We start from the raw sequence: 20,519 nt of genomic DNA on the forward strand, positions 1-20,519 counted from the left end.
GACCTTATGGCAGCCCCTCACATCCCTTCCCTCCACATCTAAAAGGGCCGAACCCTGTTCCTGCCCAGGGTTATGAGTTCCTGTATGCCTATTGCCCCCCATCCCCGAATCCCCATGGTATCTGCTGACAATGAGAGAGAAAGACAGAGTCAGCAGGGTACAACCCCAAAATCAATGGATTTGGTAGGAAAATTTATTCTGCTGCGGGGTTACAACACAAACTTGCAAACCAGGAGGTGCTGCTGGGCAGGTTTGATTTTAACATGTGGGACTCCATGCAGAAGTTCAAAGACTTGCTCCCTCAAGAGGTTAGGTAAGAGTTCTCTTCGCTGGTGGATGAAGGAAAATCAGTGGCGAGGATCTTGTTGCAAGCTGCTTTGGATGTGGCTGACTCAGCAGCCAGGTTCATGACTTTGGCAGTGGCCATGTGCAGAAGTTCGTGGCTGCAGTCCTCAGGACTCCTGCAGGAAGTCCAGCAAACCCTTCAGAACCTACATTTTAAAGGAGCTTTGCTCTTTTCAGAACAGACTGATGCGAAGTTTCATGTGTTATAAGACTCCAGGGTATCCCTTAAGTTGCTTGGATTGTACACACCAGTGCCTTCAAGGAAGCACTACAGGCCTCAACAGCCATCCAGTACTCTGCCCTGGCTGCCCGTCAGGATTTTCAGAGGAAAAGAAGCAGGGGTTAGATATAGCCACTATCCCCTTCTACCTTGATGTCAATGCCTGCCTCTCCCAGACATCCAGGGGTTCTAAGCAGGTTTTTGACAGGATGCTCAAGGACACCTTACCAGTTCCCGTGATGCCAGACCCTGTTTCTCCTTTGTTTACAAACTGTCTTTCCCACTTCTTCAGCGCATGGTCCTGTATCACCATGGACCTTTGGGTGTTGAGCACAGTGACTGTGGGATAAACCCTCCAGTTTATTTCTACTCTTCCTTCCCACCCTCCCTCCCCGTCTCTCTTCAGGGACCCCTCTCAGGAAGAACTTCTGGCCCAGGAGGTTCAATCTCTCCTTCAGGTGGAAGTTGTGGAAAAGGTTCCACAGAATTTAAGAGGAAAGAAGTTCTATTCCCATTATTTCCTAATCCTAAAAGCCAAGGGAGGTCTCAGACAAATTTTAGACCTGCATCAACAACAGCTCAACAACTATCTCAAGAGAATAAAGTTCCACATGGTCACCCTGGCATCCATTATCCCTTCCCTGGTTCCTGGGGATTGGTACGCTGCCCTTGATTTAAGAGATGCCTACAGTAGAACCTCAGAGTTACGAACACCCTGGGAATGGAGGTTGTTCATAAGTCTGAAATATTTGTAACTGTGTACAAAATGTTATGGTTCTTTCAAAAGTTTACAACTGAACATTGACTTAATACAGCTTTGAAACTTTACTATGCAGAAGAAAAATGCTGCTTTCCCTTTTTTTTAATTTTTTTTAGTAGTTTACATTTAACACAGTACCATACTGTATTTGCTTTTTTTGTCTCTGCTGCTCCCTGACTGTGTACTTCTGGTTCCAAATGAGGTGTGTGGTTGACTGGTCAGTTCATAACTTTGGTGTTTGTAACTCTGAGGTTCTGCTATATTTTCATAATTCAATATACCAAGGACACAAAACGTTCCTCAGATGCGTAGTGAAACACTCGCACTATCTATTCACGGTCATCCCATTCAGCCTGTCTGCAGCTCTGCAGGTGTTCACAAAATGTCTGGCAGTAGTAGCAACCTTCCTGATGAAGTTAGGGGTGCAAGTCTACCCTTATCTAGATGAATGGCTGGTCGAGAGTTGGTCCAGGGTCGGTCAAGGGCTCAGGTAGTGTCCAACATTTGACTTGTCCAGTTGACTTCAAGGCCCTAGGCCTTCTGAGAAATATCGAGAAAACTACCCTCACTCTGGCACAGAGGATAGAGTTCATTGGGGTGCTGTTCAACTCTACTCAGGCCAGAGCTTACCTTCTAGAGGGATGTTTCAAGTCAATCAGATCCCTGATAATGCACCTCAAGGGTCAAGGAGCGTAGGGCCCCAGCATAGCTAGGGACCCTGGGAAAACTTTTTAAAATCGGGAATAAAACTTTCCCTTTGTCTGTTGTTCTCTGGAGAAGGAAACATGGAGCAGCAATGCTATAAGCATGAATGCTGTGTAAGGCTTGAACCAGGTATAAAAATTCATGCTAACCCCAGATGCTTTTGTTTGCTTGTAACCTTTAAGCTAACCCCCAAGAAAGCTATTTTGGGTGCTTAATTTTTGGAATTGCTCTTTTAAAATTTGCAAAGGCAAAGTTCCAGATGTATTTTCTTCCTTTTTGTTTTTAATATAATTTACCTTTTTTAAGAATAGAATTGGATTTTTGGTGTCCTAAGAGGTTTGTGCATGTTGTTTGATTAGCTGGTAGCAACAGCTAATTTCCTTTGTTTTCTTTCTCAGCTCTTCCCGGGGTGGGATGGGGGTGGTGAAAGGGCTTGAGGGAACCCCACAGGGAGAAATTCCCAAGTGCGCCTTCCTGGGTCCAAGGGGTTTTTTTGCATTTGGGTGGTGGTAGCATTTACCAAGCCAAGGTCAGAGAAAAGCTGTAGCCTTGGGAGTTTAATACAAGCCTGGAGTGGCAAGTATTAATTTTTAAAATGCTTGCAGGCTCCCACCTTCTGTACTCGAAGTGACAGAGTGGGGATTCAGTTTTCACATGGTGGCAGAGTGGTGGGATCATTTTGAACCAGAAGCACAGACCTCAGGATTTGAAAAGGACACATTTTTCCTTTTGGCTGCTTGAAAGCCAGGGAGTTTTTTTTTCTTTTTTTTTCTTTGCTGCCTGAGGGGGAACAGGCATGCCAAAGGATTAGCCTTCAAAGCCAGGGAGTCCAACAAGCAGTTTATATATTTTTTAAAATATTTTCTAGCTTCATGGCAACAAAATAGTTAGACTAGAGTAGGGCAGCCTGTGCATGAGGTTGAGGTCAGGCACGGAAACTCTAGAGCGACTAGTCTTCCCAAAGCGGCATGCCATGGAGAAGACAGATCTAGATCAAGCCCAGACATCCAGCTCCATGACAGAAATGAAGGGAGGGGATGGGGGACCGGGAACTTCCCAGGAGGGAAGGGCCAGCCCTCCTCCGACCAAGATCCAGGTGCCAAGCTGGAAGAATGGCTTTAACCAAGACCGAGTTCTGACTGTGGAAGACAGGGATTTCTTCCTACAGATGATGCGCTTGGAAGTGGAGGACAAAAGAGAGGCGAAGCGCTTGGAGTTGGAAGCGGAGGAGAGGAGACAGGCGAAGCGCTTGGAGGCAGAAGCGGAAAGAGAGGCGAAGCGCTTGGAGGCGGAAATGCAGGTGAAGCGCTTGGGGGCGGAGTTAGAGCTGAGGCACTTAGAGCTGGAAAGGGCTAAGCTAGGTCCACCAGGTAACCCTAACTGTCCTCCAGGTACCGCTTCCCTTTCGAAGAAATTCCCCACATACAAGTAGGCGATGATACAGAGGCCTTCTTAGAAAATTTCGAAAGGGCTTGCCTTGGGTACAACACCCCTATAGATCAGTATGGAGCTGAGGCCGCAACTCAGTAGACCCTTAGCAGAGGTGGCAGCTGAAATGCCTAAAGAAGAACATGAATGAATACAACCTTTTTAAACAAAAGGCCAGAATTAGAATGGGGCTAACACCCAAGCATGCCCTTCGGCAGTTCAGAGCCCTAAGGTGGAAGCCAGACGTGGCATTTTCCTGACGCCTACCACACTGTAAAACATTGGGATGCCTGGATATCAGGAGCAAGTGTTAAATCTCTGGAAGATCTGTCTTTCCTAATGCAAATGGAGCAGTTCTTAGAGGGTGTTCCTGAGGAAATAGAAAGGTACATCCTAGATGGAAAATCCAAAACTGTAATAGAGGTGTGGGAGATCGGAAGCAAATGGATGGAGGTGGCGGAGAAGAAGAAAGCTAGTAGCAGTTGGTGCAGATACCAGAAGGGGCAACCCGAGATGACACCCCACCATCGGGGTCAGCCCAAAACCCCACCTTGCAAGGAGGAGCCCTCCACACAGCCAGGGAGACCCCAGATGCCCTCTCATCCCACCACCCCACTCTCCAACCACCCATCTCGCCCCAGCCCACAGTCAGCTGGGTGATGCTTTAAATGTAACAAGCTGGGGCATGTGAAGGCCAACTGCCCCAAGAGCATCAGCCGACTACGGGTCATCACCCCAGAGTCCCACCAAGAGCCTTCAGGCCCAAATGTCTCGCAAATACCCCCAGAACCAAGGGAAACTGTGAGTGTGGGTGGGAGGAAGATTACTGCGTGGAGAGACACTGGAGCACAGGTGTCAGGTATCCACCAATCCCTGGTAGACTCCAAATTCATCGACCCAGAGGCTCAAGTGACGGCACCACCCTTTAAGGCCAACTCTTTTAACTTGCCTACAGCCAGGTTGCCTGTCCAGTACAAGGGCTGGTCAGGAATATGGACTTTTGCAGTCTATGATGATTTTCCCCTTCCCATGCTGCTGGGAGAAGACTTAGCCAACCATGTGAGGCTAACAAAAAGGGTGGGGATGGTCACCCGCAGCCAGGCTAAACAGGCCTCTACACCTAACTCCATTCCTGAACCTCCTACAGGAACCCAGCCAGAGGTGGTGGAACGAGACTCCAGACAAGAGTCTATGGCAGCAGTTGTAAATCCAGTTCCTGGAACCCAGCCAGAACCAGCCCAAGGATCGGAACCTGTGGAGCAGTCAGTACTAGAGCCCGTGCTTGCAACCCCACCAGAGTCAGGGGAGCCAGCACCAAAGGACGCCACAGAGCCTGCACCTGTAGCAGCGGCTAGACCGGCGCAAGAGGCTCAACTGGAGCCTGAAATACATCCTAGTGCACCAGCGGAGAGCGGTTCACAGTCAAGGGAAACAACTCCATCACCTGCAACACTTCCAGTGGGACCAAGCCCAAGTCCACAACCCAGCAAAGAAGTAATGTCTCCAGCATCAAGGGAACAGTTCCAGGCAGAGCAGGAAGTGGATGAGAGACTCAAGGGAGCTTGGACGATGGCACGGAGCGACCCACCGCCTCTCAGCTCTTCTAACAGGTCCAGGTTTGTTATAGAAGGAGAACTTTATACAAGGAGACTCTTTCTGGTGGGCACAAGGAGAAATGACATCCTCAGAGACAGTTGGTAGTTCCAGCTAAGTATAGGGAAAAGCTCTTGAGCTTAACCCATGATCATCCTAGTGGCCGTGCTGGGGTGAAAAGGACCAAGGACCGTTTGGGGAAGTCATTCCACTGAGAGGGGATGGGCAAGGACGTTTCTATCTATGTCCGGTCTTGTGAGGTGTGCCAGAGGGTGGGAAAGTCCCAAGACCAGGTCAAGGCCCCTCTCCAGCCACTCCCCATCATTGAGGTTCCATTTCAGTGTGTAGCTGTGGATATTCTGCATCCTTTCCCTAAGAAGACACCCAGAAGAAAGCTGTACATACTGACTTTCATGGATTTTGCCACCCGATGACCGGAAGCAGTAGCTGTAAACAATACCAGTGCTAAAAGCATGATCCAGGCATTGACAGACATTTTTGCCAGGGTAGGTTGGCCCTCAGACATCCTTACAGATTCAGGAACTAACTTCTTGGCAGGGACCGTGAAACATCTTTGGGAAGTTCATGGGGTAAACCACTTGGTTGCCACCCCTTACCACCATCAAACAAATGGCCTAATGGAAAAGTTTAATGGGACTTTGGGGGCCATGATATGTAAATTTGTGAATGAGCACTCCAGTGATTGGGACTTAATGTTGCAGCAGTTGCTCTTTGCCTACAGGGCTATACCACATCCCAGTTTGGGGTTTTCACCCTTTGAACTCGTTTATGGCCATGAAGTTAAGGGGCCATTACAGTTGGTGAAGCAGCAATAGGAGGGGGTTACATCTTCTCCAGGAACTAACATTTTGGACTTTGTAACCAACCTGCAAAACATCCTCCAAGACTCTTTAGCCCTTGCTCGAGAAAACCTACAGGATGCTCAACAAGAGCAAAAGGCCTGGTATGATAAATATGCCAGAAAGTATTCTTTCAGAATAGGTGACCAAGTCATGGTCCTAAAAGTGCTCCAGGCCAAAAAGATGGAAGTGTCGTGGGAGGGGCCATTTATGGTCAGAGAGCGCCTGGGAGCTGTTAATTATCTCAGAGCATTCCCAGACTCTACCCTAAAACCTAAAATATACCATGTTAATTCTCTAAAGCCCTTTTGTTCCCGAGAATTCAAGAGTCTCCAGTTTACAGCCCAGGAAAGAGATGACGCTGAGTGTCCTGAAGGAGTCTACTATGATGGAAAAAGCAACAGTGGCATGGAAGAGGTAAGCCTTTCCATGACCCTTGGATGTAAGCAGCGACAGCAAATCCAGGAGCTGTGCACCAGCTTCATGCCAATATTTTCAGCCACCCCAGGATGGACAGAACGGGTGTACCACTCCATTGACACAGGTGATGCTCGCCCAATTAGAGCCCAACCCTACCAGATGTCTCCTCAAGCCAAAACTGCAATAGAAAGGGAAATCAAGGACATGTTACAGATGGGTGTAATCGGCCCCTCTGAGAGTGCATGGGCCTCTCCAGTGGTTCTGGTTCCCAAACCAGATGGGGAAATCCACTTTTGTGTGGACTACCGTAAACTAAATGCTGTAACTTGCCCAGAAAACTATCCAATGCCACACACAGATGAGCTATTGGAGAAACTGGGATGTGCCCAGTTCATCTCCACCTTAGACTTAACCAAGGGGTACTGGCAAGTGCCACTAGATGACTCAGCCAAGGACAGGTCAGCCTTCATCACCCGTGTATGCTGTATGAATTTAATGTGCTCCCTTTTGGACTGCAAAATGCACCTGCCACCTTCCAGAGATTGGTAGATAACCTTCTGGTTGGATTTGGGGAATCTGCAGTCTCCTACCTTGACGATGTGGCTATATTCTCAGATTCATGGGCAGAACACCTGGAACACCTCCAAGCTGTCTTCCAGTGCATAAGGGAGGCAGGATTAACGGTTAAGGCCAAAAACTGTCAAATAGGCCTAAACAGGGTAACATACCTTGGATACCAGGTGGGTCAAGGTACTATCAATCCCCTACAGGCTAAGGTAAATGCTATCGAAAATTGGCCTGTCCCTAAGTCAAAGAAGCAGGTCCAATCCTTCTTGGGCTTGGTCAGAAATTACCGACGATTTGTACCACACTATAGCCAAATTGCCACCCCACTGACAGACCTGACCAGGAAAAAACAACCAAATACAATTCAATGGACTAAGAAGTGTTAGAAAGCATTTAACCAGCTTAAGGTGATCCTTACATCTGACCCTGTACTGAAGGTCCTGGACTTCAACCAACCGTTCGTCGTAACCACAGATGCATCCGGGCGTGGTGTGGGAGCAGTTTTAATGCAAGAAGGACCAGATCAACAATTCCATCCTGTCGTGTTTCTCAGCAAAAAAAGTTCTGAGAGGGAAAGCCACTGGTCAGTCTCAGAAAAGAGAATGTTACGCCATTGTGTATGCTCTGGAGAAGCTACACCCATATATTTGGGGACGGCGGTTCCACCTGCAGACTGACCATGCTGCACTGAAGTGGCTTCACACAGTCAAAGAGACTAACAAAAAACTTCTTCGGTGGAGTTTAGCTCTTCAAGACTTTGATTTTAAAATACAACACATTTCAGGAGCCTCTAATAAAGTGGCTGATGCACTCTCCCAGGAAGGTTTCCCAGAATCAGCCGGGTAAAAATATCCCTGCATTCTAAGTCATTGTAGTCCTTGAAATGTAAAAAGTACTGTTTAGTTCTTCATGTAATTATTAGTAAAATTAGAGGTGCACGTATCTTATTAACTCTGTTTCCTAAACCTCCAGGAAGAAATCCCAGACGGTGTGGACCCGACCTGAACCAGGCTGGCCAGCACCGTCTGTGATTTGGGGGGCATGTGATAAATGAAGTGGGGCGGGGGAGCTCCCTTTGATGGACACCCAGCCAGACAGTTAGCTGTAAAATCCCTCTTGGTATCTGTTCTCTACTTGCTTTACCTGTAAAGAGTTAAAAAGTCCCCCAGGTAAAGGAAAAGAAAAAGTGGGCACTTGACCAAAAGAGCCAATGGGAAGGAAAAACTTTTTAAAATTGGGAAAGAAAGTTTCCCTTTGTCTGTTGTTCTCTGGAGAAGGAGACACGGAGCAGCAATGCTATAAGCAGGAATGCTGTGTAAGGCTTGAACCAGGTATAAAAATTCATCTTCCATACCTAGAAGAAATCATTGGACAGGGCATGTTTAAATAGATGCGATTAGGTTTATTTTTGTTCATTTTTTAAGGCTTGTGGACTCCTCTGTGCTAACCCGAGATGCTTTTGTTTGCTTGTAACCTTTAAGCTAACCCTTAAGAAAGCTATTTTGGGTGCTTAATTTTTGGAATTGCTCTTTTAAAATCTAGCAAAAGCCTAAGTTCCAGATGTATTTTCTTCCTTTTTGTTTTTAATAAAATTTACCTTTTTTTAAGAACAGAATTGGATTTTTGGTGTCCTAAGAGGTTTGTGCATGTTGTTTGATTAGTTGGTAACAACAGCTAATTTCCTTTGTTTTCTTTCTCAGCTCTTCCCCAGAGGGGGGCGGGGGTGAAAGGGCTTGAGGATACCCCACAGGGAGAAATTCCCAAGTGCGCCTTCCTGTCCAAGGGGTTTTTTTGCATTTGGGTGATGGCAGCATTTACCAAGCCAAGGTCAGAGAAAAACTGGAACCTTGGGAGTTTAATACAAGCCTGGAGTGGCAAATATTAATTTTTAAAATGCTTGCGGGCTCCCACCTTCTGTACTCAAAGTGACAGAGTGGGGATTCAGCCTTGACACCTCTCAACCATCAATGACAGTTTGGTCTTAGGGTATGTCTACACTACGGGATTAATCCGAATTTAGATAATTCGGATTTGAGAAACAGGTTGTATAAAGTCGAAATGAGTGCGGCCACACTAGCACAGTAATTCGGTGGTGTGCGTCCAAGTACCGGGGCTAGCGTCGATTTCTGCACCGTTGCACTGTGGGTAGCAATTCCATAGCTATCCCATAGTTCCCGCAGTCTCCTGCGCCCATTGGGATTGTGGGTTAAGATCCCAGTGCCTGATGGGACAAAAAACATCGTCGCAGGTGGTTCTGGGTACAGCCTCACTCCCTCCCTCCCTCCCTCCCTGCATGAAAGCAACGGACGGCAGACAACCATTTTCGCGCCTTTTTTCCTGGGTGGGTGAACACTGCAGACTCCATACCACGGCAAGCATGGAGCCCGCTGAGGTCAAGACAGCACTCATGAATATTGCAAACACCTCGCGCGTTCTTGTGGAGTTTATGCTCAGCCAGGACCAGAAAAACGAGGCGAGGAGGCAGCGGCGGCGGCAGCGCAGCGACAAGCATGATGAGGACATGGACACGGACACGGACACAGAATTCAGTGAAACCACAGGCCCCGGTGCTTTGGAGATCATGTTGTTAATGGGGCAGATTCTATCCATGGAACGCCGATTCTGGGCAAGGGAAACAAGCACAGACTGGTGGGACCGCATAGTGTTGCAGGTCTGGGACGATTCCCAGTGGCTGCGGAACTTTCGCATGCGTAAGGGCACTTTCATGGAACTTTGTGACTTGCTTTCCCCTGCCCTGAAATGCCAGAATACCAAGATGAGAGCAGCCCTCACAGTTGAGAAGCGCGTGGCGATAGCCCTGTGGAAGCTTGCAACGCCAGACAGCTACCGGTCAGTCGGGAATCAATTTGGAGTGGGCAAATCTACGGTGGGGGCTGCTGTGATGCAAGTAGCCAAAGCAATCACTCAGGTGCTGCTACGAAAGTTAGTGACTCTGGGAAATGTGCAGGCTATAGTGGATGGTTTTGCTGCAATGGGATTCCCTAACTGTGGTGGGGCAATAGACGGAACCCATATCCCTATCTTGGCACCGGAGCACCAAGCCACCGAGTACATAAACCGCAAGGGGTACTTTTCAATGGTGCTGCAAGCACTTGTGGATCACAAGGGACGTTTCACCAACATCAACGCGGGCTGGGCGGGAAGGGTTCATGACGCTCGCGTCTTCAGGAACACTACTCTGTTTAAAGGGCTGCAGCAAGGGACTTACTTTCCGGACCAGAAAATAACCGTTGGGGATGTTGAAATGCCCATAGTTATTCTTGGGGACCCAGCCTACCCCTTAATGCCATGGCTTATGAAGCCATACACAGGCAGCCTGGACAGGAGTCAGGAGCTGTTTAACTACAGGCTAAGCAAGTGCAGAATGGTGGTAGAATGTGCATTTGGCCGTTTAAAAGGTCGCTGGCGTTCATTATTGACTCGCTCTGACCTCAGCCAAAGAAATCTCCCCATTGTTATTTCTGCTTGCTGTGTGCTCCACAATCTCTGTGAAAGTAAGGGGGAGACCTTTATGGCGGGGTGGGAGGCTGAGGCAAATCGCCTGGCTGCTGATTACGCGCAGCCAGACACCAGGGCGATTAGAAGATCACACCATGAAGCGCTGTGCATCAGAGAAGCTTTGAAAACCAGTTTCATGGCTGGCCAGGCTACCGTGTGAAATATCTGTTTGTTTCTCCTTCATGAAAACCCTCCCCCTTTACTGACTGATTTTCTGTAAGGAACCCACCCTGCCCCTTCCCCCAGCTTTCTTTCAAACCAAATAAAGTCACTATCATTTAAAAATCATTTATTCTTTATTAATAGATTAGAAAAAGAGGGAGGGAACCCGGGTGGTATTTGGGAGGAGGATTGCTGGGAAGGAAAAAGCCACAAAGAAAAGGTTAAAAAAATGACAGCCTTTTGCTTGGGCTGTCTACTGGGGTGGAATGGGAAGGTGTACGGAGCCTCCCCCCCCGCGTTCTTACACGTCTGGGTGAGGAGGATACGGAACATGGGGAGGGGGGAGGGTGGAACAGGGGCTGAAGCGGCAGTCTGTTTTCCAGCAGCCGTTCCTGAACCTCCACCAGACGCCGGAGCAGCCCCAGCGTTGCATCCTTCATCCTCTGGTCTTCCTGCCGCCATCTCTCATCTCGATCGTCTCTCCTCTCCTCACGTTGGTCCCTCCTCTCCTCACGTTGGTCCCTCCTCTCCTCACGTTCACTGACTTCTTTCCTATACTTTGAAACTGTTTCCTTCCACTCATTCAGATGAGCTCTGTCACTCCTGCTGGATTGCATAATTTCAGAAAACATGTCCTCCCGCGTCTTCTTCTTACGACGCCTTATCTGTGATAACCTTCGGGATGGAGGAGGGAGGCTTGAGGAATTTGCAGCTGCTGTAGGGAGGGGAAAAAAGAGAGAATTGTTTTAAAAGCTACATTTTGCAGAACAATGCTTATACTCTTTCACGGTGACCAACACTGTTCACATTACATAGCACATGTGATTTCTGTGCAAGGTCGCATTTTGCCTCTTAATGCTGAGTGCTTGTGGCTTTGCTGCTAGAGATCACAGGTCTGGGCAACAGAATTCGGCTTGCATGCGGCCATGGTAAGCCATTGTTTTACAGCTTCTGCACCCTCCTTTCCCACATACCAAGCATAGCCTGTAGAGTGCTGCAGAAGCCTGGCCAATCTCAGCCAGTTGGGGGGGGGGCAGTGTGGGGGGGCTTGTCTGGGCCCCTTCAGGCAAGTAGAGTGCTGCGGTTTTTCTGTTAACATTCAGCAGCACCAGAAAACAAACTAACCCCCCCCCCGCCATGAATTCTCTGGGATGATCACGGTACCCCTCCCCCCACCGCATGGCTGGTATCAGGGAAGATCCCTGCAGGCACCAAACTACCCCCCCCCCGCCGCCGACCCCCCCCCTCGCCATGAATTCTCTGGGATGATCACGGTACCCTCCCCCCACCGCGTGGCTGGTAACAGGGAAGAACCCTGCTAGCCAAACGCGGAAAACTTCAGGGCCAATTTCCCATCTGCGCTTGGCTAACTGCAGGGAAGGATTTATTTTCCGCCACAGGCAAACAGCCCAGTAGGAACGGCCACCTCTGTCCCCTTAATTAAGTTCCCGTATTTCAACCAGGTTACCAGGAGTGATATCACTCTCCTGAGGATTACACAACAAGATAAAGAACGGATGTTGCTTGAATGCCAGCAAACACCGGGACCATACGCTGCTAGGCTTTGTCAGGCAATGATACCAGATTACTTGCTGCAAGCATGGCGTGGTCAAGTGTCCTACCATGGAGGAGGGAATAAGGATGCACTGCCCAGAAACCTTCTGGCAAGGCTTTCGGAGTACCTCCAGGAGAGCTTCATGGAGATGTCCCTGGAGGATTTCCGCTCCATCCCCAGACACGTTAACAGACTTTTCCAGTAGCTACAGACTTTTCCAGTAGCTGAACTGACCGCGAATGCAAAGTCAGGCAAAGTAATCATTAAAAACCGTTTGCTTTTAAAACAAGTTTTATATTTTAAAAGGTAAACTCACCTGAGGTCCCTTCCATGGGGTCAGAGTCTTGGGTACTGGCTTGGGAGGCTTGGGAGGGTACTTCAGTCAGGGTGAGAAAAAGATCCTGGCTGTTGGGGAGAATGGAGTGCTGTGTGCTCTCTGCAAGCTCATCCTCCTCCTCCTCCTCCTCCTCTACCCCATCGGCAGAATCCTCAGGCGTCGAGACTATCCCCGACCCAGAATCCACGAACAAAGGTGGGGTAGTGGTGGCAGCCCCCCCTAGAATTGCATGCAGCTCGGCGTAGTAGCGGCATGTCCGCGGCTCTGACCCGGAGCGACCGTTTGCCTCCTTTGTTTTTTGATAGGCTTGTCTGAGCTCCTTGACCTTCACGCGGCACTGCTCAGAGTCCCTATTGTGGCCTCTCTCCATCATGCCCTTGGAAATTTTTTCAAAAGTTTTTGCATTTCGTCTTTTAGAACGAAGTTCTGCAAGCACTGAATCCTCTCCCCATACAGCGATCAGATCCAGTACCTCCCTCACGGTCCATGCTGGTGCTCTTTTTCGATTATCAGCCTGCATGGTTACCTGTGCTGATGAGGTATCTGTGGTCACCTGTGCTCTCCATGCTGGGCAAACAGGAAATGAAGTTCAAATGTTCGCGGGGCTTTTCCTGTCTACCTGGCCAGTGCATCCGAGTTCGGATTGCTGTCCAGAGCGGTCACAATGATGCACTGTGGGATAGCTCCCGGAGGCCAATACCATCGAATTGCGGCCACACTAACCCTAATTCGAATTGCTAAAATCGATTTTGGCGCTACTCCGCTCGTTGGGGTGGAGTACAGAAATCGATTTAAAGGGCCCTTTACATCGAATTAAATGGCGTCGTTGTGTGGACGGTTACAGGGTTAATTCGAATTAAAGCTGATAAATCCGAATTAAAGTCGTAGTGTAGACCAGGCCTTAGAGGCATCAGCACTAGGGTGGGGAGCTCACCTGGGGCCCCTCAGAACTCAAGGCCTTTGATCTCCAGAGGAACTTTCAGTCCACATCAATGTCAGGGAACTCAGAGTGGTTCGCCTAGCATGTCAGGCCTTCCTGCCCCACATTATGGGCAGAAACTTGTTTGTTCTCACGGACAACACTGTAACCATGTTTTATCTCAACAGGCAAGGAGGAGCTTGCTCTTCCCTTCTTTGTCAAGAAGTGACTCAGCTATGGGGAGTTTTGCATAGCCCACTCAATCAACCTAGAGGCCTATTACCTTCCAGGAACACAAAACAAGCTGGCAGATCACCTCAGCAGGTCTTTTTCCAGTCACCACGAGTGGTCCCTTCGCCCGGATGTGGCGAGAGATGTTTTCTGGCATTGGGGGACTCCCCAGATAAACCTATTTGCAACTAGGTACAACAGGAAGTATCACCAATTCTGCTCCCTCCCAGGCCACAAACCAGGTTCTATCATGGATGCCTTTCTGCTACCATGCATGGGACATCTTTACTACACTTTCCCCCCTATCCCTCTTGTGCACAGAGTACTGCTAAAGATCAAATGGGACCAGGCTCTTCTTGTTCTGATAGCCCCAGCAAGGCCCTGCCAGCACTGGTTCTTGTAGGCCTCTCAATGTTAACTCCAATCCTGCTTCTTTTACACCCGGACCTGATCTCTCAGAACTACGGTTGGCTGCTCCACCCAAATCTGAGCTCCTTTCAACTAACAGCTTGGAAGCTCCATGTCTAAATCCCAGAGAGCAGACTTGCTCAGAGCAAGTTTGTCAGGTTCTGTAATAGAAACCCCTCCACCAGGGCTACTTACCTTTCAACGTGGAAGTGGTTTTCTCTCTGGGCGTTCCAACGCGGAGTCTCACCCACGCAGTCATCCTTACAAGAAATACTTGAATACCGATTGCACCTGAAACAAGAAAACTTAGCAATCCTCTATCAAGGTTCACCTTGAAGTAATATCACTTTCCACCCTTGAGTGGATAACCGATCCTTTTTTCCAATAATATGTATATCCGATTCTTCAAAGGCATAGAAAGATTATACTCTCAAGTAAGAGAGCCCATTCCTCCCTGAGAACTGAACTTTAGTCTATTCAAAGCTTATGGGACCACCATTTGAACCTTTGGCAACGTGCTCCTTATTATACCTCGCTTGGAAAGTAGTTTTTTTAGTGGCTATCACATTGGCCAGAAGGGTCTCGGAGCTCCATGCCCTCATATCAGAGCTTCCATACACAGTCTTCTTTAAAGATAAGGTGCATTTATGTCTTCACCCCACTGTCCTCCCAAAAGTGTTTTTGCAAATCATAGCAATCTACCTATCTGTCTTTTACCCAAAGCCATATGCAAATAGGAATGAACAATGCCTTAATTCATTGGATGTTAGACGAGCCCTAGCTTTCTACATAGACAGGATTAAACCATTCTGAAAGTCCACCTAACTGTTCGTAACTGTAGCTGACAGGGTGAAGGGTCTCCCAATCTCTTCACAGACAATTTTGTCATGTACAGTATCACTTCATGTAGTTGTACACCTCTACCTCAATATAACGCTGTCCTCGGGAGCCAAAAAATCTTACCGTGTTATAGGTGAAACCGCATTATATCGAACTTGCTTTGATCCACCAGAGTGCGCAGTCCCCCCCCCCCCCGGAGCACTGCTTTACCGCATTATATCCGAATTTGTGTTATATCAGGTCGTGTTATATCGGGGTAGAGGTGTACTTGTTACAATCAAGCAGGTGTTTTGCCACCGGCTAACCTGACTGCTCATTCCGCAAGGTCGCAAGCATCCTCAGCAGCATTTCTAGCGCAGATCCCTATTAAGGACATTAGTAAAGCAGTGACCTGGTTATTGGTGCACACCTTTTCCTTCCATTACACCGTCACTCAACAGTCCAGAGATTATCCCAAATTTGGTCGAGCTGTTCTGCAGTCAAAGTGTTGATGACCTATTCAACTGCTTGGGGGTCACCTAGAGTGGAATACATATGTGAAAACACTGGAAGAAGGAAAAACGGTTACTAACCTTCTGTAACTGTTGTTCTTTGAGATATGTTGCACATGTCCATTCCATGACCTGCCCTCCTACCACTCTACCTCAGAGTTTTCTGGAAAGAAGAACAGGAGTACTTGTGGCACCTTAGAGACTAACAAATTTATTAGAGCATAAGCTTTCGTGGAGAAGAAGTGAGCTGTAGTCCACGAAAGCTTATGCTCTAATAAATTTGTTAGTCTCTAAGGTGCCACAAGTACTCCTGTTCTTTTTGCGGATACAGACTAACACGGCTGCTACTCTGAAACCTGTCATTCTGGAAAGAAGTAACTGAAGGGGAGTGGGGTCATCTGGGTGTTTTATACTGGCACTATAGAGGGTGCTTGAGCTGCCCCAATGGGTCTCACTGAGGGAAAAAATTTCTGGCGACTGTGCTTTGGCACACGCACACCTACAGTGGAATGGACATGTGCAATACCTCTGGAAGAACAACAGTTACAAATCTATTCACATATCTATTCAAGTGACATCATCATAGGACCTAATCACATCAGCCATACCATCAGGGGCTCATTCACCTGCACATCTACCAATGTGATCTATGCCATCATGTGCCAGCAATGCCCCTCTGCCATGTACATTGGCCAAACCGGACAGTCTCTACGCAAAAGAATTAATGGACACAAATCTGACATCAGGAATCAAAATACTCAAAAACCAGTGGGAGAACACTTTAACCTGTCTGGTCATTCAGTGACAGACCTGCGGGTGGCTATATTACAACAGAAAAACTTCAAAAACAGACTCCAAAGAGAGACTACAGAGCTAGAATTGATATGCAAACTAGACACAATCAACTCCGGTTTGAATAAGGACTGGGAATGGCTGAGCCATTACAAACGTTGACTATCTCCCCTTGTAAGTACTCTCACACTTCTTATCACACTGTCTGTACTCGGCTAGCTTGATTATCACTTCAAAAGTTTTTTTTTTTTTTTTCCTCTTAATTAATTGGCCTCTCAGAGTTGGTAAGACAACTCCCACCTGTTTATGCTCTCTGTATGTGTGTATATATATCTCCTCATTATATGTTCCATTCTATATGCATCCGAAGAAGTGGGCTGTAGTCCACGAAAGCTTATGCTCTAATAAATTTGTTAGTCTCTAAGGTGCCACAAGTACTCCTGTTCTTCTTTTAACAGTTACAAAGGTTAGTAACCGTTGTTTATTCTACACCCACTATGCTCTAGCGCCATCTAGCTAGCTTCTAAGGTAGTGCACTCCTTTCTGAGGCCCCAATTCAGCAAAGTACTTATTAAATATATGCGTAAATCCTAAATCCTATTGCGGTCTATGGGATTTAGGCACAGATTTACAGTTAAGTACTAGCTTAAGTGCTTTGCTGACAGCTGGGGCCCCATCCTATAAACACTTATGTATGTTACAGGAGTTTTGTATAAAAAGAAATATGTATATGTGTGTGCGCACAGGAAGAGACCTGGTCAGAAGCCAGAATTTCTGTTCCACGGGAAATGCTGACATTTCGGGAGGGGGGTGGGGGGTGACGACTCATTCCAAATCCAAATGAGAAGCCGAAATGTTATAACTTCCCATGAAAGAAAACTTCTGATTCAGGACCATCAGCAAGTTCTGTTTGGATCATGTCAAATTGCTTCATTTTATGATGTCAGAATGTTTCATTCTGTAAGGTATGTCATTTTGACTTTATTGCTTTGATTCATTTCATTTAGACTTTTTTATTATTTTAAAATATTAATTTAATATATTTAATATTTTAATACAATAGTGGAACAAAATTAATCCAAATGACAAAGTCAAAATTATACATTTTTACTGTATTAAAAATGAAATATTTTGTTGTTGGAACGAAACGAGAATCCCATAAAAATCATTGAAAATTTGCCACAAAACATTTTGATTTCAGCTAAACTGCATGTTTTGACAGAAAACGATTCCATCAAAATTTTTTCAACCAAGTGCTAATGTCTAGTTGGCACATACTGTACATAACGTTTGCCACCTAGTGGGCTGTATGAATAATAGGATCTGTTGCATTGTTCATTGGCTTATGGGTTCAATAAAGTTGTTGTTATGATTGTGAATGGCTTCCTGCGGGCAGCTCTTCCTGCACATGTTTAACTTTACCGATGTGAGGCCCATTGACATCTAAGGACTCATGGGTGTAAGTGTTTTTATACTCAGAGCCCCAGACCTGTCTGTGCTCAATCCAGAGCTCTGCACAAATGGTGTGGGTATGGGAAGCAGTTGCCTCCCTGCCTGCAGAGACTGTAGTGGAGCACTGCATCCTGTGAAAGCAGCCAGGTTGGAGTCACATTATAGGGCAAGTGCCTTTTAAGAAGTGTGCACTGTTCTGCCTCCAGGGACAGGAGGAGTCTTTCTGTCGCAGTCCATCTTCCTGAGAGAGGATGTAGGTCAGATGGCAGCTATTTGTGTTACAGGATCACTCCAGAGGCCCAAATGAGATCGCCCCCCCCCACTTGTGCCAGGTGCTGCACAGACCCTGCCTGAGATTGGGGCCTCCCCTTGTGCCGGGTGCTGTACACACCCCAACTTAGATTGGGAGCCTATTATGCCAGGTGCTATACAGAACCTGCCAATCTCAGTCAGGATCTGTGCCGCATCCAATGTGATGGGATGTCTTGGTATAGGAACCTGCACAGCACTTGGCACTACAGGTGCTAGTGTAAAATAAGTAGTAACAGCTAGATCATTGCTCCTGGTCTGGTGAGGGCTAGAGACCAGATACCAGAGTAGATGGGTCATCGATCTGATCTATTGCAGCAATGCCTCTGTTCTTATTTCCTTTTGTTTATTTCTGTCCCACATAGGGTTGTGGACAGCTTGGTGTCCCGTGGCGCAAACTTCCTCTGTGACAAAATCCACCCTGTGCTGGGCAGGGCTGTCAGCCTCCTGATTCCCCATGAAGTGGCTGAAACTGGATTCACCGGGGAGCTGGAAGTCACGCCAGCTGCCGCGCTGTGCCCCTGCCTGAAGCTGTATCCCAATCAGCCTGCTAAGATTGCTGCTGTCTCCATATCCTTTACCAGAAGAAATATTTCCATATGGGGCTGACCAGGGCTTCAAGGGGCCATGGGCCAGCTGCACAGAGGTGAATTGCACCTGAGAGGGATGCTCGAAACACAGGAGTCGCTTCATCAGGAGCCACCATAGCAGAGAGCAGTTTAGCCCACAATTGTGTGCTGAGCATTGGGCCTTTGTATTTGTCCAAAATGCTTATCTGGCCCCACCACTGTAGTGTCTGAGCACCTGGTACTCTTTACTGTACTTATCCTCCCAATCCCCCAGGAGGCAGGGCAGTGCTATTATTCCCCTGGTACAGCTGGAGAACTAAGGCACAGAGAGGCTAAGTGACTTGTCAAGGTCACTCAGTGCATCTGTGGCAGAGCAAGGACTTGAACCTGGGTTTCCCGAGTCTCATTTTAGCACCCTCTCCACTGCAGTGTTCTTCCTCTCAGATAGGCTCACAAGCCATCTCATCCTATTGTAATTTTCACTGGTCACAACAAACAGAGCAGTCAATTTCAGCTCTTGTGGGGCTCTCATTGATCCTCAGAGGCACTGAGGTGTGGATCCAGCACCCTTCAGGGTTAGGCCACCTTGAAAAAGCTGCCACAGAGAAAGTGTGCTGGGTGAAACTCTCATGTGCTGTGGAGCAGGCCAGATAAGGATGTAAGAATGGTTCTTTGGGCCTTAACATCCACTACAATGTAAAGAGCCAGCAGGTCTCCAAAATCACACTGCTCCTGGAAATTGCTGTACCTTGTCGCATGTAAGAACACTAGGACTGAAAGATCATGTGTTTACAAGGGCAAGCCTCCAGCATAACTGCAGGAGAGGGAAAGGTGTTGGTTGCACTCAGATTTCTTTGCCTTTAAGTCTCACAGTGGTTTCTTCCTTAGCCAGCAATACATATTTTTCTACGACCCCGCGGGTTTGCCCATATCATTCTATGCAAAGGGGAAATCATCTTTGTTCTTCAGTGACCCATCGAATTTAGCAGAATGGGAGAAGTACAGCTATAGTGCGACACTGGACTCAGATCCAGGGCAGGAAGAAGGTGCTGTCATTCTCAAAGGCGATTGTGTAGAGCTCACAGCCTTCTCAGAATCTAAAGATCCCTAACCAAGATCAGGGCCCCACCGTGCTGAGTGCTCTACAGTTCCCAGCCGAAATCAGGGCCCTGTTGTCCTGGGTGCTGCACAGATCCCATCTGAGATTGAGCCTCAATTGTGCTGGGTGCTGCACAGATGCATAGTTAGAGCTTCCCATATTGGTTGGCTCAGATCTCAAGACAAATCAGAATTTGTCTGTTGCCAACAGCGCAAGCATCTGAAAATCCACTGACTTGTCACAAAGGATTCACTCAAACTTGAACTGGCGATTTGGTGGCAAAATCTGACCCACCTCACTCCAATCCTGTTGTGTTAATTTGGCATGGTGGCCAGTGGTAAAGACAGAGAAGAGAGGGAAGGTACGTCTACACCGCAAAAAAACCCTGCGGCACCAAGTCTCAGAGCCTGGGTCAACTGACTGGGGCTTGCGGGGCTCACACTACGGGGCTAAATATAGCAGTGCAGGTGTTCAGGCTTGGGCTGGAGATCAGGCTGTGAAACCTGGCGATGGGGGTGGGTGTCAGAGCCTGGGCTCCAACCCGAGCCCAATTGTCTACACCAGCGGTTCTCAAACTGTGAGTCGGGACCCCAAAGTGGGTCCCGACTCCATTTTAATGGGGTCACAAGGGCCAGCATTAAACTTGCTGGAACCCCGGCAGAAGCTGAAGCCTGAGCTCCACCCCCACCCTGGGCAGCGAGGCTCGGGCTCTGGCCTCCTCTTCCCCAACTCGGGGCAGCGGGGTTTGGGCTCCACCCCAACCTGGGATCATGTAGTAACTTTGTTATCAGAAGAGGGTCACGGTGCAATGAAGTTTGAGAACCCCTGGTCTGCACTAGTTTTGGCCCCTTGCCTCAAACTTGAGTCAGTTGACCTGGGCTCCGAGACTGGCTTTTTTTGTGGCAGACATACCCTCGGGGCAGGGCTGTGGAGTGAAG

General features: G+C 47.9%; 1 protein-coding gene across 1 annotated transcript in view; it reads left to right on the forward strand.

Annotated features, from left to right (window-relative positions):
- C7H11orf80 (chromosome 7 C11orf80 homolog) overlaps positions 1-20,519 on the forward strand; it is a 61,041-nt gene that overhangs the window by 16,842 nt on the left and 23,680 nt on the right. Inside the window, exons 8-9 of the mRNA XM_054033426.1 lie at positions 18,279-18,477; positions 19,375-19,528. Of these exons, the coding sequence (XP_053889401.1) occupies positions 18,279-18,477; positions 19,375-19,528 (353 nt within the window). The remainder of the gene's footprint in view (positions 1-18,278; positions 18,478-19,374; positions 19,529-20,519) is intronic.

This window comes from Malaclemys terrapin, chromosome 7 (assembly GCF_027887155.1).
Source record: "Malaclemys terrapin pileata isolate rMalTer1 chromosome 7, rMalTer1.hap1, whole genome shotgun sequence".
NCBI classification, from domain to species: Eukaryota; Metazoa; Chordata; order Testudines; family Emydidae; genus Malaclemys; species Malaclemys terrapin.